Raw genomic sequence first — 26,760 nt, 5'->3', positions numbered from 1 at the left:
GTGAATGCTCTTGCATAGGATCAGAAGGGAGGGGATGCTCCCTCTGCACCCAAAACACAGCTGCTTCACCCTCCATTTCCAGGGGCTGTAACAGCCTCTCGCAGGCCCAGCAGAGCCGGTGCAGCCCTTACCCGAGGGCTGTAGGCCACAGACAGTGCTGTAGTTTACAGACAATGCTGTTCTCTTCCACTCAGGAGATGATATTCTCATTATTCTCATGCACTCCCAGTGACAGAAGTCCCTTCCACTTTAGCAGCATCTTCATCCTCTGACTTGACCTCTGCAGCCCATTCCATGGATCCCAGTCACTCGGAGTGATGCCTCACTGGAGCTTCTCATCCTGGTTCCACCATCAGCGTCACTGTGTCTGCAAAGGCTGTTGATGCAGAGCCAGGACTGGACTCTGGTGTCCAGCAGTCCCCATGAGGAGCACACCTTTCCCTTCTTCAGAACTCTACCACGTAACACAACTGACTTCCAAGCTGTAAGCATCTCAGGGACTCAGATCCAAGAAGTTACTCATGAAAGTTATAATGCCCACTGACTGCCACCACCATGCTCTCCAGAGTGATGCATTTTCAGACTCCTAACAGAAGTTTCTTTACAGAACAGGCTTTTTAGTAAGACACAATGTGGGAAGCTCCACTGCCAGCTTTAACAACTGCTTGGGAGGGGAGGACAGGTTGGGGGCAATGGTGAGGGGCATTGTGACAGGACGTGGTGCTACATGGAACGAGACAGGACAGGCACCAAAATCCCTGAGGGAACTGGGTTTAAATCTGAAAACTCACCCAAGACTGACAGCTTTCCAAAAGGCTGGATTTACGTACCTCTGGACCGGGTTACTCAAAATGGCTGATGAATGTGATGATACAGCTGCTTTGCAGGGAGATGTTTACCTCCCCTGGCTTTCAAAGCTGCTCTGGGAAAAAAATGGGTTTCAACATGCAACTTGTTCCAGTTTTCACTGAAGGGGAGTTTAGGAATTTGGTGCTTGGTGAGATATCACTCCTGGTAGGAACTCATCCCCTCCACTTTCACAAACTGGAGCTTCCAGCTTGGAAGAATAAATGAGTCAATATATGCACACACTGGTGCTAGGAAAGTAGACAGCTGGAGAAAGCATGAGCAGAGCTGTAACAAACTGTTTCCCCCATATTAGGTATTTCTTTAAATGCCAGTGTTTTCTATCACTGAAGAAGGCACCATGGGGGAAGGTGGGGGGTGATGGTGACTATGACAAAACCAGTGCCATGAATGATATATGATCACAAAGCAGAGAGGTGACAGGACCACATGAAACCCATTAGAATGAGAAAGTGTAGCAGGTGCTTTAAGGTGAGAATTTAGATCATCTGTGTTGGTCCCACAGCTGGGGCAAAGTTTTGCTGTCTTGAATTGTTCCAGGAACCAACCTGGCAATTCTCCATCCCATTACCCTTGTATATTGCCTTTCGTCTCTTCCCCCTGGTGCAGCGATGTCCTTGTCCTGCAGTGGCATGAGGGGTGAGCTGTGTATTGTGCTGCATTTGCACCTTTTCAAAAGCCTTTTCAAAACAGAAATCTCATTTTACTCACATGGGTCTCCCAAACATGATGGCTGAGTCCTGAAGGCCACCATCCCATGGTGCGGTGGGCAGAGCGAGGGCTGACCCATGTGCATGGAGAACAAGAGGCAGCCCCAGCCACGAGCAGGCTGCTGGCAGGGCTTGGTGACAGCATTGGCCTCCACTCGCTGAGCCTCTCACCCTTGTCACCTCCCACAGTCCACTGGCCTCCCTTGCTCCTCACCCCTCCTCTACCTCCCACACTCTCAACCTGAAGACCCTCTTGGCCTTACACTCGCTCCTACCCTCTCTGCCAGCTCAGCCTCCCACTCTCTCCTGGTATCTCCTCTCACATATTCAGCTCCCTTGGGGCCTCCAACTCATGGTATCATCTTCCATGGCCTTAGCTCCTGTTGTTTGCCTCCTGTGAAAACTGCTCCAGTGGCCTCTGGTCTTACGGGCCTGTGGCCTCCTGCCCACAGCCTCAGGTCCCATAGTCTCTGACGCCATGGCCCCAGTTCCTATAGCATCATTAGCATCCCAATTCCTCTAAACTTCCAAAAGTCCTTCACCCTCAGAAGCCACCTTGGCCAACACAAATGTTCAGCCTCAACTCTTCCTCAGCCTCCTACCTCTGGCTGTCCAACTTTTGTCCAGCCTGCATCTTTATACAGACAGATCTTTCCTTCATCTCCCACAGTCTCTTTGTTTCCATTCCAGCTCAGTGTTACTCTTTATTGCCTTTGCACCATCTTTCGGCATCTAATCCTGCTCTGCCTCTCTTCTCCTCCACCTTTTAGTCTCCCCAAGGGCCTCCACTCTCGCTCAGCGTCCACTCCTGCTCATCCTCACACTCCTCCTCCACCTCCCTCCGCCCTCACCCTGCCACCGTTCTCTCCCAAGCTCCTGTTCAAGCTCACCCTTGCAAAGCCCCTCGGCCTCTCCTCCCCCACTCAGTGTCCTGCTCCCTCCGTGGCCTCCTACAGCCTTATGTCCTCTACTCTCACGGGGCCTCTCACTGCCCAGCCTCCCACTGGGGCTGGACTTCCCCAGCACCAAAAGCGCTGCCTCTCTCCCTTGCCTTGGTCTCCCTTCCCCACAGCTTCCCTCAGCCTCTGCAGGGTGAAGGGGTTTTGCACCTATCCCAGAGCAGCACCAGCACTCCCCCACTGGCAGCAGGGCTGGGACAGCCCCCAGCCTCCCCCAACCCAAGTGCTTCCCAGCGAGGCTGCAGAAGGAGGCCTCCCTGAGCAGACCTGGCCCCTGGCCGTGCTGTCCCTGCCCAGCACAGAGATCACCAGCAGCGCTGTGGCCACGCAGCCATCCCAGTGCCACCTCTGGGGATGGGCAGTTGTCACCCCAGGGACCTCTGAGACGCGCCGCCTGTGTGACAAGATCCAGAACCTTCTTTAAAAACAGGACAGAAATAACTGAACACGTGCCACCAGTTCTGCAATTAGGGCATCTCTTGAGGACCAAGAGGCATCAATTATTCAAACAAGAAAGCTTTTAGGAAAGCATTACTGCAGGCAGCACCAGAGCTCACCCTGAGCAGTGCTGGCACCCGGCAGCTCCTGCTCCAGCTCACCCACGAGGCCACTCGCCTTCACACACCCAGGCTGGGGCTGTCCCTCTCATCACCACACAGCCTGGTGTCCCAGAAGCTAGGGAGAATGCTCATCAGAAGCAGAGTCACAGAATATTTTGGGTTGGGGGGACCTTAAAGATCATCTCATTCCAACCCCCTGCCAGGGCCAGAGACACCTTCCACTAGACCAAGTTGTTCCAAGTCCCACACAACCTGTCCTTGGATGCTACCAGGAACAGGGCTGCCACAGCCTCCCTGGGCAACCTGTGCCAGTGCCCCATTGCCCTCATAATAAAGAATTTTTCCCTAATATCTAATCTAAATCTCCCCTCTGTCAGTTTGAAGCCATTACCAAAGTCCTCCCCTCCAGCCCTGATACACAAGGGGAGGGATCGTTCCTTACCCCCATAGACCTGCCCTCTCCTCTTGCAAGGAATGTAACTACTGGGTATCAGCACGTCAAAGGGAAGGTAACACGGAGCAACCTGAACACCTCTGTGGTCAGAACAAGATACAGGATCCCAGCTGTAACTCTTAGATGCTGGAGAAGCAAGAGGAATCAAGGGATCTGGTATCGCATTTGCAAACAGCTCTGATGGAAAATCCCTGGAGACATCACTTCGAGTGTCAGAGGGACACTGATAGTCTGTGTCTGGGATAGTATAAGACACAAGCAGTTACAGCTGGGATAATTTAAACTACACAGAATTAAAGGTACTGATTTTGAGAGAGATCATCCACCCAGGGGCTTAACCAATTCTCACATTGCTGCTTTCCCTCAGGCTTTCATTAGGCACCAGCATCAAGGAAAGCTTTATCTCTAGTCTAGGGGCAAATATGTCCAATACCTCTTTCTGTCTCTTTTTTGTGCCTTGTGTGGAGTTGTGTTCATTGCTCGTAGGTAACAGAACACACACTCCCACCAGAGCCTGCATCACCACACCAGTCCTAGCGTTCAATCATTTTGCAGATGCTCCCTCAAAACAGACCAAGCTGTCCTGACAGAAAACTGCACCTTAAAATACACAAGTCAACCCCAAACTGCTCCTCAAACTGAAGAGGGGCAGCAGCTGAAGTGGCACAGCCATTGCTCCCGGAGGATGCTGCCTGTCCTGTCTGCCAGCACGTTTCAGAGGAGTAACTTCATCCCCCCTGTTAGCATCTTGCTGCACAACACAGCATCAGAGAGTTCTGCACAGAGAAACCTCCCTGCAGGGAATAAACCCAGTGTCTGAGCTGCCTGGCTGCTGCTGAAGGGATGAGGGGTAAGAGAAGGCTGTGTTGGAGAAACACTGTGAGGAGGGGTATGGCAGCTCGTATGACAGCAGCTGCTCTTCCATTTTTATAGGAAGAGGGAAATGCTCTCTCCCCCTTCAGCAACCTGTGTTGCTGGAAACAGAAACACGCCTGGTACGCTTCAGGGAGGGACATGGGAGTGTGGGATGGCAGGGAGCAAGAAAAGGGTAAGAGCCTTTAATACACCAGGAATTCTGCTTTTGAAGCCAGAGCACCGAAATCCCCCACCAAACCCCATCTGCGCCGGTGCTGCCGCGCAAGGCACAGCCCCCACCCCACCGGCCTCAGACGGCTGGAGGAAAGCGAGTCGAGGCTGAGTTACGCAGCTGGCCACGGCCCTAAGCAGTGTGTGCAAAGCACGGGGGAGGCAGCCCGCGCTAGCGGCGTGCAGGCGCGCTGGCCGAGCTCCAGCCCCCGCGGCAGGCGCAGCGCGGCGCTGCCCGCGCGGGGGCACTGCTCGCCCAGCGCCGCCGCCCGACTGCGGCACCCGCGCCCGCCGCGCTCCCTCTGCAAGCCTGCTGCATTATTAACAGGCAGCAGGAAGCGGCGCCAGGCATCTGCACCAGACCGTGCCCCGCCTGCGGAGGGAGGGAGAGGCCCCTCCCCTGCCCTTCAGCTGCATTTCTCCAGCCATTTTTTGCTCAGGTTAAACCCTGCAGCGCCCAGTTCCGATGGTAAATGACTGGAGGAGTGATGATGGCGAGAGGCAACTTACAAAAGCAGAGCACGCTGGTGCTGCTGCAGGGATCGGGCTGCCCAGGTACCTCCCACACCGCACCAAACATTGTGTCTGATGTGGTGTTCAAGGTGCTTCAGTTAGTCATCCCTTCTTCCTTCCCTGTTGGAAGCTGTTGCAGCAATCTCTCACTGTACAAAACTGCCTTCCTACCTCTTCCAGTTCATGTACGAATCAAATGCAGTTCCACCACTCTTTTGTTTAGCTGCTCTGGTAAGATACTCATTTAAAAAGACCAACAACCCCACTTCCCTTATTTCTCATCTAGCAGGCCACTTCCCACCTCTGATCCAGGTTAGACACCTTAACTCACTTCTAGAGCACAGATTGCACAAGGTTAGACCCATCCCTGTTTTTAACCACACTGGACTGGGCACACAAGTAGAGTTTAATAACCTGGTGTGCTTGGCTCACACACCAATCTATAGTGCCTAACTCTTATCCGTGGCTCCCTATAGGTTCCACAGGGAAGGGAGAACAAAGCCATTTTTGCTCATTTCAGCTCTGTGTTCTGAATGGTTTCTCTCTCAGGCTGCAATTCAATCCACAGCTGAGCCTCCAGGGAGCACGACGCAGCCGAGGCAGCGACAGTGGGGAGAGGAGCAGCAACGCTGCGTCTGTGACAAAGGCAGCGAGCGAGCTGCTGCACCAAGGGCTGAGAGCTAAAGGACACCGATGTTCTGCAAGGAGAAAAGCATGTGAGGAGTTAATACACGTGGGAGGATACAAGGAACCAATACCAGCCTCAAACATATCAGGAAAATGTGTTGTTTACTTAAAACCCGAGTGCACTGCACAAGTGCTCATAGCAGCAGATCTCTCTCTCTCTTCTCTCTCAGTGCTGCCCCCAGCAGCAACCGTTTCTGACAGATGGTACGTTCTTCAACACTGAGGTTCTCTCTCCTACTGACGCCTTTGCAAGGCAGAAGGGGGGGAAAAAACAAACCCAAACCAGCGACAACAAAACAAGCACTTCTGAGAAATTCAAACTGATTCACAAGATTTTTTTTTCCCCCTTAAAAAAAAAGAAGACCCAAGACCACTCTTACAGTATAAACACGCCAATTCATTCCTTTTTACTGATGCTTGCAGTTATGAATCTCATTCTCGTGGAAAAAAAAGGGAATAAAAGGAAAAAAATTAAGAAAATAGCTATTTATAGAAAACAAAAAAGGGCTCAAACAGAAAAGAATCTGTGCTGATGCTTTTGATGAGCAGTCCGATGGCATTGAACATTACCTGTGCAAGCAGGCATGCTTGAAAACCTGTCTTAGTACTGTAGCTTCAGTTCCACAATCCAGGACTTCCTTTGTGGTTGTTGGAAGAAAAAGAGCCTAATAGTTTCATACTGTATTTATTTAATAACTAAAATTCACAAATAAAAAGATACTTGCAAAGTCCTTTAGTTGTGTCATCCCCTCCTCCTCCACTCTACTGCTTTCAGACCCATATGCATAAAAAAATGGGCTTGGATTTTTAACTTTAACTGTTATATGATTGGTCGTTGGAGCTGAAGCACCAAATGGAGAAGATGCTTTATGGAGATGAGGGTATAACCCTTTGCCTTCCCACACACATTTTGGAGGAACACAGGAGATGTACCAGTGCCCGGACTCCTCTGCTCCCATTTCCCCCACCCAGAGCATTCCTTTCATTTTAGATTTCCTCTGTTAAGTGACTGACTGTAGCCTCTTTTTTTGCCCCTTCCTGGCCGTGCGGGCCCACGCACATGTTGGACATTGTTCGTTTCTTACTCCGCCAGGCTTTGAGTCAGTGTCAAGTAGGTCCTGTTACAGCTCAGTGCTAGTTGGTTTTTAATGGGTCTTTTCATTTCAGGTAGGTTTGTGTGTCGATTCAGAAGGCTTGCTTATTTTCTTCCTTGTTTATATCAGACAGGCTGCTGGATAAGGCTATTCATACTCCAGGAACTGTTTGTGATAGAACAGCAAATATCTGCAAGAAAGCAGAGGTACAGTTTCAGCTGTCTGCTCTGGCTGGAGCAGATCTGTGTTTCCATTGATGCAATCATACAAAGGGAAGACCACTAATTTTGGTTTCCTTTTCCATTTGAAGGGAGGCTAGGGACATGCCAGTCCCCCTACAGCAAGTATGGATGAGAAGGATGGAAGCCAGCTGACATAATTTCACCAACAACTCAGGAAACGGGACAGTCATACATCAAACAATCAAACCTTCGTGCTGTACAATCTACTTAGAACCGGGAAGCTCAGGCAGACTGGAGCATGTCAGTGCCCAGGCAGGCAGCATCCATTCAACACCACCATGACACAAAACACAGAGGTGCTTTAAGATGAAACTGTCGTTTTAGAGGCACGTTACCAAAGCACCAGACACTGAGGACTATGGCAAACTATCTGCCACTTACTGTTACAGAACCAGGCATGTGGGTGAAAGCTCCTGTATCCCAATCGAATCCAACTCAAATATCTAATGTCTCAATCTGTGCTCAAATCTGGTGTTTCAATAGGATGAAATTCTTCCCGTCCTTAATTACTTCATGTGTACTGCTACATATGGGAGCCCAGCCCTCAAGCAGTACATGTCAGAAGGAAGCAGACTCAGCTCTACACACTCTCTACATGCCTCACATTGTCAGAGTCACTACATGACTCCCTTAAAATGCTTCAAAGCACTTTTGAGCTTTCCAATTACTATCGTTCCACCTCATGCCTTATGGAGCTTCCCTTACACAATGCAGATGTACTTAGTGTCAGCCTTTATCTGAACTAGGGAAGATGGATCTGAGCTCAAACCAGCCGTTAAGGAGCCAGCAGTTGTGTTGCACATCCTCCCCTCCTTGCCTGTGGTGGTTTCCTCCACAGACATACCCCATCCCAGGGTCAGAGCAAGCCACTTGCCATCGAAGAAAAGCATACTCAGTTTTTCTGCTGACCTCAAAGCACAAGTTCCCATGACAAATCATTCAACAGCAATCCAGACATTACAGGGTTTTTTTTACTTTCTGGTTGTAAATTCAAAGAAAAGGGAAAATGCTGTTAAAAAGATTACCAAGAGCACAACTGTGCCTGCTGCAGCCCTGGGAGATAATGGACAACGAAGGCTTATCTTTCCAGTGTCAAGTCCATAGTTGAAAATGCAAAATGAAGACTACAGACTTTACCTTATTCCTGAAACAGAGCAGTCCCCAGAGCTTCCCCTACATGAGGGACACGGAGCTGCCTCCCTCACAGACCGCTGCTCTGCGCTCCCAACACTGAAGTATCTGAAACCATAGTATCAACCTAAACCCCACTGAAAGCCATGAGCTAAGGGACAGATCACACTCTACAGCTGCCTCCCCCAGGGCCCTGCCACTCAGGTTCACGGGGTTTTCTTACTGGCTTTTCTTCAAATTCTTTGCACCTAGTAAGCCAAAGGTCGTGCAGGCAAGGACTGGGCTGTGTTAAATACTGTTCCTACACTGGATGATGGTACCACTCTGGTTTTCAGAGTCCCTGCTATTAGCACCAGTTACAGACACTGCAGGTCAGCTGAGGTCTCTTGTCCTTCCCCTCTTCTTTCTTCAACAAGTCTAAGATTATCAAGGCACATTCTGAAGCACTGACATACACAGAGACATAGATACTTGGAGAAATTAAGTCTTCTCTATCTTGAAAGAGTCTTTTAAGTAAAAGTAAGAAAAATCCAACAAAAGTCAAAGTTTCCCTTCCTTTCCCCTCCCTAGTCCGGGACTTACCCTTCACTGTCTAGCACGTCTTTAATGCTAGCCTTGGTGATAATGGCATCATCACACTTGAACCACTGGTCCTTGTGCTGCCGGATGAAGCTGGTATAGTGCCCACTCTCCAAGGTTCCCTGGTGATTAACTACTGCAAACAAGGAATACCTAGTATAGAAAATAGTTAGTGAATGTGTGGATCAAAAAGGGGGAAAAACAACTGACATTTTAAGAGAGGCAAAAGCTTTAGCAACAGTAAAGGATCTGATCTGTAACAGAACACGAGCTCTTAACATTAACTGGGAAGAGGGTATCCTCATCCAGGACAATGAACCACATTTTTCTTCCTGTCTCGCAGTTACTGCATCTGGTGACAGCTATCAGCTCTACCAATAGTGGCTACCACAGATTTGTCTTCTAAAATACATCAATATTGATGCATTCCTGAAGAGGACTGCTGATTATCTAGTCTGTCCTTCTACTTCCTCGAATTAGTTACGCTAGGGCACCAGAAGAACGCATTGGAGGTGTGGGAAATGAGGTCAACTTACATATAGCTAATCTTAAATACCTGTAGTGATAAACTGCTGTACTGATTATTTGTCCTTAATCTGGAAAGTCTGTACCTACTTTGAAATACTGCTAATATATTCAGCCTCAAATTCTGGCCTTCAGATGTTGTTGGGCATGTTCCTCCTAGCCTGAAATCTAGCAGACATCTCTGCTCTGAATAAAGACACAGACTAATCAAGTTACTATGATTTTTTCCCCCCCTTTCCTTTTCTTAAAAGGTAGAAGGCTGAAGTCCTTGGCTGTTTTGTTCTAAGGTAAGATTTTGTTTCCAGTCTTAAACATACTTGCAGCTCTGTTTCAAACGTTCTCTGCTGTCTTTAGCTCTTTCTTAAAATGCTATCTCAAACTGGGATCCAAACACAGCTGCACAATGGTAAAATAATCTCTGTAATCTCACTTGGTATTGTCCTACTAATGGTCAAAATTCACAGAGCTCTTTTGACACAGTGGTGCCACAACAAGGCACCTATTCAGTTGACTGCCTACAGAGCCACTGATTTATGATGTCAGTCTCTTCCTAGTGGAGCCCTTTAATCCAACACCACTCTTTAGTCCTAGATGGAGGATTCTAGGATTGCCCCAGCTGTTTACTGGCATCCAGCTTACTAAACAGCCCAGATGCCGCATCTCTCATTACCTAATCCTCTTCATTATTAACTACTCCTCCAACTTTAGTCGTGTGCAAACCCCAATGGTGTCAGCTGGGTTTTCTTTCAGCTCTTTGCTGACTGTTAAACACCATACATCTAAGGAATCAGTCACTATAGGACCACACATTAACACCTGCCTGGTGTCTGCCTCTATGACAACTGCACTGACTGTTTTTAAATGTATCTACTGTGATTGCAGCTGCTTAATGAAACTTTTAGTGCCAAATGAAGTACCTCGAAGAACGTAAATACACAGCATCAGCACACGACTGTAGCAACCAAACCTGTAATCTTGTTAAATAAAAAAGATATGGTTTGCCATAGATACTGGTTTCAATTACACTCCCTTTGCACTGCTAAGCAAGTGTCATTATCAGCCCGTCATGTATTCTGACTGGAATCACTACTTGATCATGAGACCCCAGAAATACTTGTGTCATTTACTTGGGACACTGACTGTCAGTGTTCTATAGACTGGAACTCCCTTTGCTATTGCAACAAAAAGGATTATTTAAAGGCAACTCCCATCTCTTTTAATACTGTAACCATGGCTTTTAATTTCACTCACGGACCGATTGCTGGGCTTATCACGTTCGGATCTGAAAGTCAGCTGCCACAAAACCTCAGAAGGGTAGGCAGTTGTAGTGAATGAAGCTTTATTTTGCAACAGTTCAGACTTACTGTGCTGTCAAATATGGTAATGCACTTCACATTGCAGGATATACAGCAGTCTGTATACCTCCTTCTAGAAGCCAGCTACCTTTCACAATAGGAGTCACGGAATGTACCACTTACTTATTATCATTGTTTAGACTATCCGTCGGCTGCTGGTATTGCCCGTTCATTCTGCTCTCTTTACTGCAACACACACACACACAAAAATCCAGTCACTTAAAGCAGGGGCTTCCCAAATCGAGGAAATAGGTGTTACATGACACAACCTGTTTGCCAAATCCAGGTCCTTATTCAAAAGCACAACACTGCTTAGCAGCAGAGAAGGGCTGCTGATTAGGATGCTAAAGATGCTTTATTGGTTTTCTCATAGCAATGCTACATAAGAAACACCATCTCCTCTTGGTCAAGGTTTCAGTGCTGCAAACACACATCTGTTTATGTCAAATGTCCTATCCAAAAAGCTTAAAAACAAGTTAAGAAAAGATTTGTATTTTAAACCTGGAAAAATATCTAATTACACCAATCCTTTATCCTGTGATAGGTCAATCATCCTGGCTCTGACTTGTAAATTCATTTTGTGTTTTGACAGCAGCAATAGGATTATGCTGTTGATTTCATAGCCGATGAAATTCAGATTACTGAGTTATGCCTGCTGATTACCCCATCTATATTCCATTATGCTTGATACCTTTCATCAACAGAGCCTGTTCTATCCAGGGAGAATTCAGCACAGAGGAACATAAGACGTCTCAAAATCTCCAGAACATACTGGAATAAACCATATGTTCTTAATACAACACTATTGAACAGAGTTTCAGCGTTCTCCTCTTTTTTTTTTTTTGGGGACACACACACACACAAATCTTGACATTATTAGCAAAGTTTTAGCATCAAACAGAGCCCCTGTGTTAAGAGATGTTGTGTTTTGAGGCTTTCTGCATTGCTTCAAATGTAAGTTAAATCTGAATATCCTCTTGTGTATTTGAATTGACATCTGACAAATACTTGTTAACTAAGCTGATTAAATTACTCTCATAAAGGTACATGTATACAAATGTCATGTCTTTCAAAAGCCTGGGAGGCAGGAGAAGTCTTAATGTTTCTGTTTAAATACCAATTAGAAATACTTATTTTAATCTGGACAATGTTTTTTCTTCTTCTACTCTTCTCTAACCAGAAGCTGAAGGTATAGAACAAAAACCCTCCAGATTTTCATAGAAATGAGGAAGGATTTTTATTGCTTCAGAAATACTAGGTGATGTGTTGGGCTACGTCTAATCTGCCTAATTACACAAGATGACTGCTGGGTGAACACTCGGGTGACAGGACCAAAGCAGAGATCTGAGTTACGATCGATCTGAGTCTACAAATTTAACATGCAACCAGAAACATAAGACACATAAATAAATTAAATATAAAGCCTTTTCTGTCACACAAAACTCAATGGTTCATCTAAAAATCAGTTGAGCAAAGATGCACATTTCAAGGAGAAGCTTACAGCAGAAATATCATTATACATACTGTTCTATAAACCTTGATTCAAGGGTGCTCCACGTTTCAGGATGCACATGTATGAACTGGTAAACAGTTCTGTCCAGGTCTTTGGGGGATTTTGAACTTGGTACACACCTGGAAGCCATGAATGGTGTCATGTCCAGCTCCAGTGGAAACGAGACATACGTAGTGATCTTTCGCCTCAGTTTGGCTGAGTGTTCAAACCGCTGGAGACAAAGGGAAAGAAGTTTTTTTCTTTAGAGAAAGGCTAAGTTTTCTGTCTTTTATAGTAAAGCTTAGGTATAATAATATTAAAGCACATCAGCTGTCAGTATCCAAGGACATTCCCAGATTTTTTCCTACCAACTATCTGGGCTGGGAACCCCTGTGTAAACACTAACACACTTATACAAGGAAAATAAAGCACAGTTTGTGTGAAAAATACAGTATTAATTAGTTTACCTTAATATCTATACATACAAACTTACTCTCCAAGTGGCATTCAGAAAAAAAAAGTATTAGAGACAGTACACACAGCCTTTACCCAAACTCAGTGTTCACTTGTACTACACACTATTCTAAGCCATGGCTGCTGCTGACACCAGCATACAGCACTGGTGGCAACGAGAGCTTGCCATCAGATTCATACACTTACTGTACCCATTCAATCATCTCAAGTGACAGGAGTCAAACCTACACAGCAATGCCAATTCAAATTAAGGCAAAAATGGAATATGATAATAAAAAACCTCGTCCCTCTGCCAAAAGGAGCCTGCAATACCCACCATCCTCTCCTCATCTTCTTGATTGAATATTAAATGGAAACAGGAACAAATACCAGAAAGAGATGAATGAGTTTCTATTTAAAGGCAGATTCTCTCCCCATTTCTCAGAAATTCTGCTCTATTTACACTTCAAGTTAATTATTTTCCAATTGTGGTGCCGTAACAATTCCCTAGCAACAGATCCAGACGTGAAGAGCTGAGACTTTGTAATTCTTATCTTTTGTGTTTCTTTTTTGCTTTAACACAAGACATGAAATTTGTCTTTTGCACGGACAGGAAAACACATTCACTTAGGAAAAGTAATTTCTTAAAAAAGAAAAAAAAAAAGAAATCTTCAATCATTCTGGGTAACACAAACACAGAACTGAGTGTAGGAAAGGAGTTGAGCACATTCACATTGCCTTGCCCAAAGAGCAGAATCACTCAGCTATATCTTGCCAACTATTCTGCCCTAATAAAATAAAAATGAGATAAAAGCAAGAGCCCAACACCCCAAAACTCCTTTAAGGAGCCAGTCAAGCACTCCTGAAACCTCAAGTCAGTCATGAAAGAATGCTCTTCAGGAAGGCCACAAACAAAGAACATCAAAGGAACAGTGCAATTATCTTTTCCGGTATGGCCAATATCTTTGGTGTGTAACATTGTGCATCAACTTGGTTAATACTCAAGATGCAACTGAAGAACTGCTGGTACACAGAAGTGAACATCTGAAGGCATCGTGTCCCAGACAGTCTGAAAAGGTCTGTAAATTACAGAAGGAAATCTCTCCAACTGTAGCACCTTTTTGAAAGCAGAATCGGTCTTTTCTGGTGAATACAGACCTTCCTATGGCACTCTGTTTTCATGTCAAGACCTCTGCATTTCATTAACAAGCTTCTGTACAAGCCAGATTTTGAAAATAAGCTTTAAATCGCTGCTACACTGGATATGGAGTTGCTATGTAATTTAACAATTCCAAACTACAATTACTACTTGAATACAGTCTGTGACTTTCTCAGTGAGACCGTGACACTGGAGTTACACAGATTATTAGATTTTCCAATATGAACGCACTGACCCAGCTCAAGAGGGCTACTGGAAAATAAAGCAGAAAAGCTGTCTGCATGCTACAGTAAAGCTCAGCATGCACCTTGCCATGACAGCGACAACATAAAGGTCTAATTCCAACCACATTAAAGTTACCCAGGTGTTTTACACCAAGGTTCAAAGCCTAGAAACAATGTAAGAACTAAACAACCAAAGACTCTGGAGCAGAAGGCTGGAGTTCTTTCAATTCACCACTCCCCAGCTGGAAAAAGAAGCAATACAAGCCTTCATGAGTACACAGCATACAGGTTGCTGTTTAAAATCTGTTTCCAGTCACCATGGTCTTAGATAAAATTCTGGTTTTCTTTATGTAGCTTATGTCACATAAGTATCGTCATTAGATATGCAGTTTATTCAAATACTAGTCATACTAAGAGCTGAGGCCAGTGATCCCCAGTTGCCAACTGGAAATGAGAGGATCCCAGGAGACGCTGAAGACCTTAGAGGTCTGTCCCTGAAAAGCTCAAGTAGATCAAAGATGCAGCTAACTTACTATGGTGGCCGCTTCTACAAAGGCCTGTGGCATCCCTTTTCAAGGACACTTTGCCTCTTGACACAGAACGACCTTCATGTTCTGCATTAGCTGCTTACCTTGCACCACAGTCACACTCTTCATATTTAAGATGAACTGTACAGCAGTATCAGACTCATAGAATGGTAGGGGTTGGAAGGGACCTTTAGAAATCATCTAGTCCAACCCCCCTGCAGAAGCAGGTTCACCTAGATCAGGTCGCATAGGAACGTGTCCAGGCGGGTCTTGAAGACCTCCAAGGAAGGAGACTCCACTACCCCTCTGGGCAGCCTGTGCCAGGGCTCCCTCACCTGAACACTGAAATAGTTTCTTCTTATGTTTAAGTGGAACTTTTTGTGTTCCAGCTTCATCCCATTATCCCTTGTCCTGTTACTATCTACTATAGAAAAAAGGGATGTCCCAACCTCCTGACACCCACCCTTTAGATATTTATAAATGTTAATAAGATCACCACTCAGTCTCCTCTTCTCCAGACTAAACAGCCCCAGTTCCCGCAGTCTTTCCTCGTATGAATGATGTTCTATACCCTTGATCATCTTGGTGGCCCCAGTAAACTACCTGAGGGCATCAACTATGACATTATGTCCCATCATTGTATCTGACATCATCTCAATTGGAAATGAAGAAAAGGACATGACAGTTGGGAAGACACAAGAAGACTTTTCCATTGCAACCAATAACTTCCCACGCTTTTCCTTCCCCACAGAGTTTCTTCCAGTAGAAACGTAGGGTAAAAAATCTACCATGCAGGATGAATGTGTGTTACCTGAGATTAAGGACTGGTTTCTGCGCTGGCACAGGCATTGTACTGGTCTTCCGTTTTGTTTCTAGATTCTGTTTAGTTAGGTTCCCACAGACACACTGCAAAGCTACACTGTGGATAATGTCGTACTACCTTAACAGAAAATCTAGCTGGGCATGCAAGCTGTTCTTTATACTTTTTTATATTGTAAAAGATTAGTCAGTGAAAACCAGAAGACATGTCCAGAAATTTAGCTCATCCTCTCAGAGAGGAATACGTGTCCTCTGCTCTCTGTGCCCCCTGTGAACTTACTTTGAGATGAAAACAGGCCACAATGGGTAACTTCTTCATAGTGAGTTGTTTGGTAGATTCCTGGTAGCTATGGCAACCACTACATTTGATTTTGGCACTGCTTCCTAGATGTTCTGGCCTTGTAAACCTGAAAAAAAAGGTATTAAAAAGTAAAAGGATGCACAAAACGATCAGATGATTTTCCACACATGCCGAAAACACTTCATTTACTTGTAGGTCACTGTCATCACAAGACACAGTTCATGGCTTTTAAGTGTCATTTGGAAAAAAACCTCAACACTTACAATAAGTGCTATGGTTCAGACATCCAAATCTGACATCTGTCATTGCTCTACTTGGGAACACTGCACTGAAATGCATCAATGTACCAGAAGGGAGCTAAATGATAGTTCATCTCCTCCAACAGGACAGCTAATTTTCATACAGAAAGCAAAGATCTTTTGTTTTCAGAAGCAAAAAAACATTGCTGTGGAAGTTCTGAAGCAAGAGGATATGATTTCTGTGCTCAGCTGTACGCTATCTGCAGGACACTCCTCTAGCTTGTAGCCCTCCAGGGCTAGGATCAAAGCTCTGAGATGGAAAGCGCTGTAAACACAAAGTTCTTTTCAAAATACAGATATCTTCCAAGAATACCCAAGTGTTGACAACTAGAAAAATCTCTTTCAAAATTTTCAGACAGAACTGCTCAAGGGAGCTATAGGAAGAGACCATTACAGGGTAGGGAACTGCTTACAGAAAATATACCACCTCTATGTTCTCACCACACACTAAAGCAAAATCTCTCCCACTTTTTCAGGAACTGTCAGCACAGAAAATGCTAGGAGGATGGACTGCTAAGTCATTTCCTCCAAGTTTAGACCTCCACAGGGAAACAAATCATCTCCTCAGGGGCTGCTTTACAACTAGAATTTTTGGGATCAATTACATTTCAGCATTTGACATTAATGCACACATTAAGCATGTGAGGGCAACATGGATCAGCTCATCACTAACCCTACCTTGCCTCATTCTGTTTAAGGCCAGTGCAGCCTCCAGCATTAAATGACCCTTCACAGACTCTCGGTTTCCCTTCTTGTTGGATTAACATTTCCTTTACCTTGCCTATGTCCCATCACCTCTAGTTTTGATTACATTTTTTTCTCTTCTCTCAAGTCTATAAAAAGGCTTACAAAGTTGTTGTTACTGTTGTTAGGAGTGCCTATATCCTGCTGGCTTTTGTCATATTCCTGCTCAATCCTTCTTTCTTCAGCCACCTTCAAGTCTGCATGGCCACAACAGTTGACAGTAAGTTACACATTCTCCTTGTTTGAATCTAACACTCAACCTGCTTGCTGACTTTTGGATAAAAACCTACACCAATCCTCCTTATCCATCAGAGTTCAACTTCTTTCCAAAATCTATTCTCTTTGAGAATATCTTTGAACCTAGATGTTTTTCTTTCCTCACTATCTCTCCAATTTTCCTAATCATTGTTTTGAAGAAAATCACCACAATTCAGCTGATTTTGCCCCTCGATGTGTTCCTGCATCAGCAATTATCAGCAATTTCTCATTTGCACCAATTGCCACGTTCTCTTCAAATTATTGAGCTTAAAAGTATCAAGAGGTTAGAAATAATGTCAGAGGCTATACATTTTTATTTCAGGAGGATTAGCTTTGGCCCCAGACTACTCTTCCTCAAGTTTCTTCGACAAACATCTGCATTTGTGACAACAGACTTTCAAGATATGCTAAAGATCCAAGTTAACCAAATATGAAGCTGTAACGTTCTCTCCAATTACATGTTTCCAAGATACTTAAGTTCCCTGTTCAGAACTTGCTTTTCTTTTTGAAACCTCCATTCCTTTAGTTCTTAATGCATTGCTGTTACTGATCCCTCAGCTCTGCTTAGGGCAAAATCAGAATCACACTTGGTCTTGTAACTTAGACAAATATTAAATGCATTGTGAACTCTTTTTACGTGCTTGCTTAGCTGACATAACCAAGAAGATGGAGACAGACTCTAGTAGTTTTGATCATTTAAAACCACATTGCCTGGCAGCAGTCAATGTAAAATTGGCTTTCACGCTGTGTGGCAATCGTTTTGATTGCGTCTTGCTAGGCCTACTGTTGCTCTGAGCCTTCTTTGCCTTCTCACTTTCTCTTATGCAAAATACCTAAAACACATAGGAAAATACTGTTTGGGGATAACATCGTAACAAACCATCACTTACTCCCATTGTTCAGTGCTACCTGAAGAAGACAACGATAACAAACTCTTTTTATCCCACCGAAACCGTATTTGTCTCATTCCATACCTTCGCAAGCAGTCTGTGAGAGTGGTGGTGCCTGACACATGGCTTTCCCCATTGACGACACTGCCATCACTCCCTGGACTCAGTGGCCAGAACGGGGTGGAGGAGCCTGGCAAATCCAAACTGATGTCCCAGAATGGGTCTATCGTCGTGGAAACGCCACTGTGAAAAAGAAAGCAGTTTAGCATCTGTTTAAAGGAACTAAAACAAACTGTGTCTCTCACTTTGGGGTGCACAGCAGACACTTTTAAGAACTATGGGATCTACATCACCCCTAGAGGGCACTCAAAGATGACAGAAAATAGACTTGCTCCAGAATGTTTTCCCAAAATGGATTTGTTTTTCTGAATATTTAAAAGCCATATGTTTTAGGAAATGTACATGCTGTACTAAATGCAAAATATAGGCATTAAATACATTTTCCCATTCACTGGAGCCCTGTGACTCGAACTGAACAGGCAGGGTTACTCAGAGATGGAGGTACTGGTCATGCTACTGGATCAGTATGAATCAGCTGACATCTATGGAGATAGCTATGTGCAATCCAATTAATTCAGAAGCACAGTTCTCTAGTGAAGATATGGAAGATGCTGCTTAAGGCTACTTTGATAAAGAGAGCACCAAATACTTTTGCTATACAGTAGTACACAGAATTAAGCTCTGTAGTTCACATTAGCATCTCCTGCAGCATTTGGAATTTGAGAGGCCAAAGAATAACTGCATCAAAAAGCAGCATATGTTCTCAATGAGACTCCTCTACAAGACAGCTGAGGACAAGCCAACAGTTAAGGCTATGAAAAAAGTTCAAAATTTTAACTTCTACAGACTCAAACCTTTTCACCCATCCTTCACTCCACAACTTCAAGGGTCTCAGCTCCTAGTTTGGAAGCATTTTCTGTTTGTACTTATGCGTATTTTTTAAATCCTATCTTCCTCCAAAATTAGTGCCTTTCACTCTGCAATCTCATTAACAACATTCTGCCTTTTTTCCAGCTTCATTTGTGCAAAAGTTGTCAATCTTCAGAAGAAATTTTCTTTTGTTAAAGTTTCATCAAGGTTAATGTTGAGTCTAACACATTGAGCTTTTCGTTATCATATAAGGATTCTGTGGCTCTACCAGGCAGAGAACAAAAGTTCATATGTTTTCCTTACAGTAAATCTTGTGTAAATCTCTCCAGGAAACCAAGAATAAAAGCAGATTCTAACAAGCACAGCACAACAGTCCATCTGCAGGACAGCATGTGCAATGATAAAGAATGCAAGATAGAACAAAAAACAAGAACTCTGACTTCTGCACTACGGCAACATCAAACATCTTGAAAGAGAAGTCAACTCGTTCTAGTACATCAAGAACAACAACAAATACATTTTTCCTTAATCTTATAAAACATTCACTTGCCGGTACTGAGATTATGTTAGGTATCAGCCTCTTTGAAACCTCTCCTGATGATACATGAGGCTACTAACTGAAAGAAAATACGGCTGCATATCAGAATTTTCTTCAAATGCAGTGGCAATTATATACTCTCAAAATCAAAGAGATCTTGGAAACCTTTTCTTCACGAACTTGGAAAAGATCAACCTTTTATAAAGGAGCAAAAAGTTTATGTCCATAAGCCTATGGCACTTGTCTGGCAGCTTTATTGGTCTGTCTGAACACATAACTGACAACTGACGGCATTTAGCTGATGCTGTATTTACACAGTTCTTGTCTTGCTAGAGTTTTGCTGGTATTTAAGAAACAAAAGATTCAATACACTGTTGTACTGAAGGACGTACAGATTCCAATTAAAAACAATGACTTACTGGCAGACTTGACAGGTAACATCAGACTGCAGTCCACCTGTGAAGATTTGGTCTATGATGCAGTTACAGTGGTTGGGGTTGTTGGCCTTCTTCCCATTATCATCACCTGGAGGAATGCAAACACAGACTCAGAAGTCAAAAATCTTCTGAGGGGAAGGTGGTTGGTCTTGGACAGTGTTTCCAGTAACTCTTTGTAACACAAACATACTGCAAGCTCACAGAGACAATACAGAACTCTGAAACTGTCGTGCACTGAAGAATAAGGAGGAAACAAGAAGAGAACCCCTAGAAAAACATAAAAAAGATAAAATCAGAAGGTGACTAAATGCAGTTAACTCCTATAGTCACCTCTGTAGCTTCAAGCCATATGAGCTGTTAGACCCCTTTTTCAGCCTATAGCCCTATCTCCCTTGACAGAGATTTGCTTTGCAGTACCAGATATAAAAATCAGTTCCTAAGATGAAGGGAGTTGCCAAGATGGTTCATGAAAATGAATATTTAAACTTCACTTAGAGCAACATCTGTATCTAAACAAAGGGCCAGCTCTTTAACACAGAAGCACCAGTTTCTGCTTAGGCAGAGCATTCAATAGCACATCGTTTTCCTGAATGAACAGAGAGGAGACGTCAGCAAATGTTACTTTTTAATTCTATTCCAGTTAACTTCTGAGAGGAGAGCAAGGGGAGGAGGTTTGTGAGACCCACTAACCTCCAGCCTGCTGCCTATATTGTGTCCTTTCAACATAAACCTCCTCTTTCTGTTCAAGCTTTCACCAGTGGGAAAATTAACAATGTCCTTATCTGAAGCAGGAAGATAAGTGCTGTGTCTTCCTCCAGCTTCTTCTCAGAGGCACGGTAATCCTTGAAGTTCCCAAGGGGCACAATGAACACATAACTAACTTTTAGGCATTATGAACTGTCACTGAAGGTCTTGAGAGCACAGCAATTCATTTCTATGATTTGAGTGCTAAGATTAAGCCAGTTCAGCTTCCTTAATCTAAGCAGATCATTAAATCACCAAAAATTTATTGGCACAGTTCTCAGCTTTGAAGCATACTCTTTCAGTTCCCTATAGGTGAACTCAGAATGATACCATTTTTTTTTTGGCTTTATTTCCAAGATTGTATTGCTCATTTTCCTTGTGTAGGATGGATGCAATCGATTTTGCATTGTAAACAGAGATGCGAAACTATTTCATAGTACAGCTAATTGTTTTATAAAGCACGTCTTCAGGCATCTTCTAATCTCCTACAACAAACTTATCTCTTGCAAAGACAGATTTAAGTTTTGCCAGGTTTCCTAGTATCTTTAACCAGGAAGTGTTTAATTTCTGAGACTGAAATACTAAGAGACTGACTCCTCAGCTGTTGAGCTATTACTCAAAAGTAATTAATTTTTAGTCAGGTATGGAAAAGATCAAAATCAAAACCCTGCAACTGAAGAAACTAAAAGCCTAAAGTAAAAATACACCACTTCTCTTGTGTCTAAGGTGCTCCAGCTGGGGTCTTCTTGCAACAGGAATAAGCTTTTCTCTTTTACTCAAAGAAACTTTAGAAATTTGTTTAGAAAATATATTATATAAACTTGCAAAAGTTCCACCTGGTACCAAGCATGGGAAAGCAGATGTAGGTGATACCTACCAACCTGCAATGGGCCACCTCAGTTGATTAGACCCTTAATCCCTCAGAAAAGCTCTCACCCAGTTGCCTGCTTTAAAAACTCATGTTTGAATTGTCAAGAAAAGTGTGTTGTTTCCTTAAAATGGCTCTTGAGGAAAATGCTCTATAAGTACATTTCAAACGTATGAGGTTCAAGTCGGGGGTTAGTGGATGCAGTCTTGGGCATTTCTTAATGGCAATTTCAGCTAAATCTTACTGAATTTAAGATCTTTATAAGGTCTCAACTATAGTAAGCTAATGAATACAGCATTTATTATAGAGGTTGTACAAGATATTCTTCACCTTTAGAAAAAGATAACTTATAAGCTTAAAAGACTACATGTGATTTCTCAAAAGAGAATTTTGTGGGTTTTATTCTTGTTGTTAAACACTACACTTCCCTTTTTAAAGAAACAACATGCAACTGTCACATCCTTGTAATCTCTCATCATTTGAAACATTATCTCCTTCTGTTTTGTTTTGAGGGGGCAGAAGCTGAGAAACTGTGTCTAGATCTTTTCTCTGGCCCATAGGTAACATCCCTGTGGCCACTTTTAACAGACAGCCATTTCCACCTACAGGAGAGAGTGAACACTCCCTTTTCAATTATACAAGTCAATTAGGATCAGCGATGAGCGGGTCTCAGAAGAATATCCTGCAAGCTTGTTCCCAGCAAAACAGAAGGGCATTACCCACTCAACATTATTTCCCATGACATTTGGTTAGAGAGGAGGAGAAAAAAAAAAAAAAGTAAGATTACCACCTACTCACACTTGTCAATATGTAACAGATGCTGAGAGGAGGTATATTATGCAGCTGAGAACTAGAAGCTGCTAGATTGTTGAGCACGTTAAGGTTCCATTCTACATTTCTATCTTATCAAGTATGTTTTAGTTTCATGAATTTTTCTTTCTAAAGCTGGTCATAATCCCATCTAGAGCTTGTTGTAGGAGACTGGTCAGTACAAGACCAAAACCTAACTTGAGAACACATCAATGCACACACTGATGTAATTATGAGGATGGCAGTAACTGAGTTTAAAAGATTGGATCCAAACTAATTGCAACCTTTTTTTTTTTTTAAAAGAGAGAAGTTACTACTTTGTCTGTACTTGTCAAATATATAAGCATTTAAAACACTACTAAATCATATGTAACTTTAAGAATAGGTACAGATTACTTTTTCAACAGTGGATCCAACTCAATTTCATTTTAATGAGAAAAAGGAATTTTGAAATTGCTAGATTTTAAGGGGAGCATTTATCAGAACAAGAAACTAATGTTAATTTTACTGCTTTACTTTGGCTTCCAGCGTTCTGAACATGTATGGGCTTGATACTCTTCATGAAAAGCAGCATGAACACAAATTTCTATGTGTTCTAGCAGGTGACATGTTTTGCAAACATATGCTTCATCAGTTCCTATGAGTATCATGCACAATTCAGAGCAGGATAGTGATTTATTCCCAAATCTCAGCACAGCATTCTGTCATGATGAGGTCCCTTCCAACCCTTAAGGTTCTGTGTGTGTGTGATACCTAACACCAGGCTTCACATTTGTTTTGTAGCAGTCCTTGTTAAAGATGAATTAAAAATGCTTCATGAAAACCAGATAAATGAGGAATAGTCAGCTTTACAAATCCTACTCCTTTTTTTTTGTTAGACAGTTTAAAAACATTAGCTGAATAAAACTGCAGGATTGCCTCAATTTCTTTTATCTTGCTTTTTGAACCTTTGTGTTCAAAAATGCCAATCTCTGGCACTCTCTGCTGCCTGGCTGTTGTTGCTCTTGCAGTAAATATAACCACTCCACAGCCAGTGATTTCACTGGGCTGAACATTAACTTTTGAATTGCAATCCTGCTCCATACAAGAAAATAACAATTCTGGTCTAAGTTTCTCCAAGTCTGAACACGTCTGAGACACAGTTAGTAGACTACAATGTGTTCAGATGACTGGAAACTCACTGTTATGAGTCTGCAGAATTAAAACCCTGAATTTCTCTGAGAGCACTGATAATTAAGATATATCTGCCACACTGATGAAAAGCTGACCTAATGTTTTACAGACTGGGCAGAAATACTCAATATTTACATTCCTCTTAAGAAACGGAACTCCTGAAGGAACCCACACACAAAGCTGGGTATGTTTGTGCTTGTTCTTCATAGAAGAGGTTAAGAACACATGCAAGAAGCAGTATGTCTATGTCTAATAATTTTTACCATCTTCTACAATTCAAATACATTCAGAAACCAAAAGATCAAGTTTGTCATGCATTTTGAAGATTGAAGCCAATATATGCTAATGGTTAGCATACAATGGCATGGTTAGACTTTAATACAAAGAAGGTGGCCATTACCTACACAGCAAGGCTGTTTATAGTATTACTCTGGTGAAGAAGCTAATATCTGATATATAGTAAACAATCTCATTTGGAAACTTTTGCGGTGAGGAGGACCACAAACACCAATGTACAACAGCGATGCAGAACTCTGTGCACTACCAAACCAACAACAGAACAGCACAAAATGCAGGTACAACTGCAATTGTCATTTATAGCAGCAATACTGGAAAATTAATTCAGATTTAAGAAACCTCTTGCTTTTTTAGTCAGAGTACACATTTAATAGCCTAGCACTTTTTTTTCCCCCCACCAAAACACTACTTTCCATTTAGTCCACCTTTCTCCAGCTGCTGGAATGAAAAAAAGTGATGCATAAGCATGACAGACTAGATTCCTTTTATACAGAAACATTTTATATTGCTCCAGCAGCACAGAAAAGGCTTGCAAAGTGTTCAGAATATGCCCTGCACAGATGCCACAGCTCAATGCAAATGTGCTAGCACAAAGAGAGATCATCCCAAGACACGATTCACGTGGGTGATCATACAGGTATCCTGGGCTTCCAAAACTTCACAGATGCCACTGATACAAAGTATATATTCAATCACTATTAAAAAGACCCCATTAACAAACAAAATCCAGAATAAAATGAAACCCAAAACAACTATCTGAGCCAGCCCATATATGAATCTGAGGACAGTTATGTCATGTTTTGTATGATGCAGTATTACAAAATTTATCTTTCAATGCACAAAGTAAATAAGTTTTCCTAATTTAGGCAATGACTGATACCAATAATGAGCCTTTACAGCTTTCTCTGACTTGCATTAGGACACTTCCTAGAAAGTTGCGTAAATGGGAAAGGGACAAAATGTCAGTGTGAGCCAAACAAATATCACTGGATATTTACACAGTTCTTTGCATTCACATTGCTGCAAAATTCTTCCCTTGACTTTATTTTACTTTACTGTGTGTTGATTGTAGATTTTGATCACTATTGACTGGAAGCTTTAAAAGCTTTTTTTTATTCAGTTAAATAAATATTTAGTACTGGCAGGGGAGGCATTATTTGCTTGTTGTGGCTTCAGGACATTCTCATTATTATTAATATTTTTACATGTGTATCTGTGTACAAACAGGAGTACATAAGCAGGAAAGCTTTCTCATTATATAAAAAACTAGTGCATTCCAGAAGTGGTCTATCATGACCATTCTTGAAATTCTAGTTTACAGAACTGGTTTGCTTCCCACACAACTGCTCAATCAATTCTTTTAAATTACCTTGATGGTAATTTAAAATGATGGTCTAGTTGATTTACCATAATTTTAAGACTGTTTTCTTCAGTCTTAAAACCAAGGTGTACACACATCAAGGATCCAGTACTAATGCCTTCTTACTAGCAATGCTTTAACAGCTTAGTTATGTCCATGCAAGTAGCTCAAATCTAAGGATATCCATTAAATAACTGAAATTCAGTCCTTCTATTCAATGTAAGTGGTAGCTTTGACGTAACCCAAAAACTCCCTCAGTACTGAAGGTGAAAAAACTCCTCATTCAATTAAAGCTGGCAGAAACCATTATGAAAAAAAAATCATAGATAGAATGATTATCATAGATAGATATTATTATCATAGATAAAATGAAACTTGACATCAACTCAGAAATCAAGTGTTTTTAACACATCTGTGATACCCAACCAGCAGTAAAAGAATCCACACACATGGTCTATCTTTTTTTTTTTTCCTAAGTTTTAGGATAGATCACAGTTTCATTCTTATTCAGGCCAGAGAGGCCCAACAGAACCAAGAACACAGAATCTGTTGGGGAAGCTTGATTATGTTGGTAATTGCAAAGATACAACAGATTCTTATTTAAAGCCACATCACATTTTAAAATACTTTCAGATTCTTTATCAGTTTGAAAAGGGTGCAGGGACTTCTATTGCTACAAGGTTTTTCTTTACAAATGTGAGAAGAAAATATTCCTCCTTCATGAACTAAACAGGAAACATAGAATGCAAGCACCATTTTACATCAAAGATGATGAAAAAGCTTCAAGTTTTGTTAGATTAGTTGTTCAGAAACTTTACAAGAACCATGAAGTATTGAGTGTATTGAGTGTTAAGAAGTGACAGGTCAGTATTTGGATAGACTCTATTCCCTACAGTATTTCAACACCAGTTTCATGAGGTTTATTGAGTTTCAACTAGTGATTGTCAAACGACAGCTATTGATAATTACAAAAGAACTGTTCTATGTACTTCTGTCCTTATAAGCACTCTTTTTGGGGAAGACTCTTCAGAGGACACCTATTATGAAGCTCAACAAGTACCTTTGCTACCACATAAGACTCTCTCAAAGAAAAAAGCAAGACTTCAAAATGTTTCAAAGAAGCAGAAGCAGCCTTTCCTTTGATAGCCCTCTGATACACCAAAAAAGTAACCTCCAAGTGCCTTTTCCAAGGGCACTAGAGGAAAGTTAAGTGCTTTAAAGCTTTTTTTAGTGACTACGCTTGTTTTTTCTACCATTAACACTACTATTTTCCCTTACAAGAATAGTAAACATTTCTGTGCTTAATTTATTCAAGCTAGATCAAACACCATCAGAGCGGGAAATTTTCTGTTCGGATTTAGTTAACTAACATGAAACATCTCATGTCATAGGATATTACCAAATCAAGATTTACATACTTCACCTCTAAACCCACATCATGAATAGCCTTACTGTATTGTATAACCACATATTTTATACACAGGCTAATAAAGGATGCCAAAACCAAATATTGGGTTTTTTTCCTGTTCACATTTCTGTAAGCAATTGGGCATCATAAATACAGTAGAATAACATTTAAGCAGCACAGCCATAGCCTCCCCTATGTTATTTTCATCAGTCTCATGACACACTGAGTAAGAGTTCTAACTACCTCAGTATAAATAGAATTAAAATG

The 26,760-nt window shown here is 42.5% G+C and overlaps 1 protein-coding gene across 4 annotated transcripts in view; it reads right to left on the bottom strand.

The window, feature by feature from the left end:
- Window positions 1-6,505: 6,505 nt before the first annotated feature.
- USP22 (ubiquitin specific peptidase 22) overlaps window positions 6,506-26,760 on the bottom strand; it is a 110,856-nt gene continuing 90,601 nt past the window's right edge. For 3 of the 4 annotated variants that reach the window (XM_061993271.1, XM_061993272.1, XM_061993270.1), the window contains 7 exons: window positions 19,816-19,921; window positions 18,013-18,171; window positions 15,717-15,843; window positions 12,395-12,486; window positions 10,886-10,948; window positions 8,886-9,035; window positions 6,506-7,120 (listed from right to left, as the gene is read on the bottom strand). In XM_061993271.1, the coding sequence (XP_061849255.1) occupies window positions 7,078-7,120; window positions 8,886-9,035; window positions 10,886-10,948; window positions 12,395-12,486; window positions 15,717-15,843; window positions 18,013-18,171; window positions 19,816-19,921 (740 nt within the window). In that variant the 3' untranslated portion in view covers window positions 6,506-7,077. The remainder of the gene's footprint in view (window positions 7,121-8,885; window positions 9,036-10,885; window positions 10,949-12,394; window positions 12,487-15,716; window positions 15,844-18,012; window positions 18,172-19,815; window positions 19,922-26,760) is intronic. The other variant, XM_061993269.1, reaches the window with a different exon arrangement.

The sequence above is a fragment of the Colius striatus genome, chromosome 3, assembly GCF_028858725.1.
Source record: "Colius striatus isolate bColStr4 chromosome 3, bColStr4.1.hap1, whole genome shotgun sequence".
In the NCBI taxonomy this organism is placed as follows: domain Eukaryota; kingdom Metazoa; phylum Chordata; class Aves; order Coliiformes; family Coliidae; genus Colius; species Colius striatus.
This window is presented reverse-complemented; position numbering and strand designations above follow the sequence as displayed.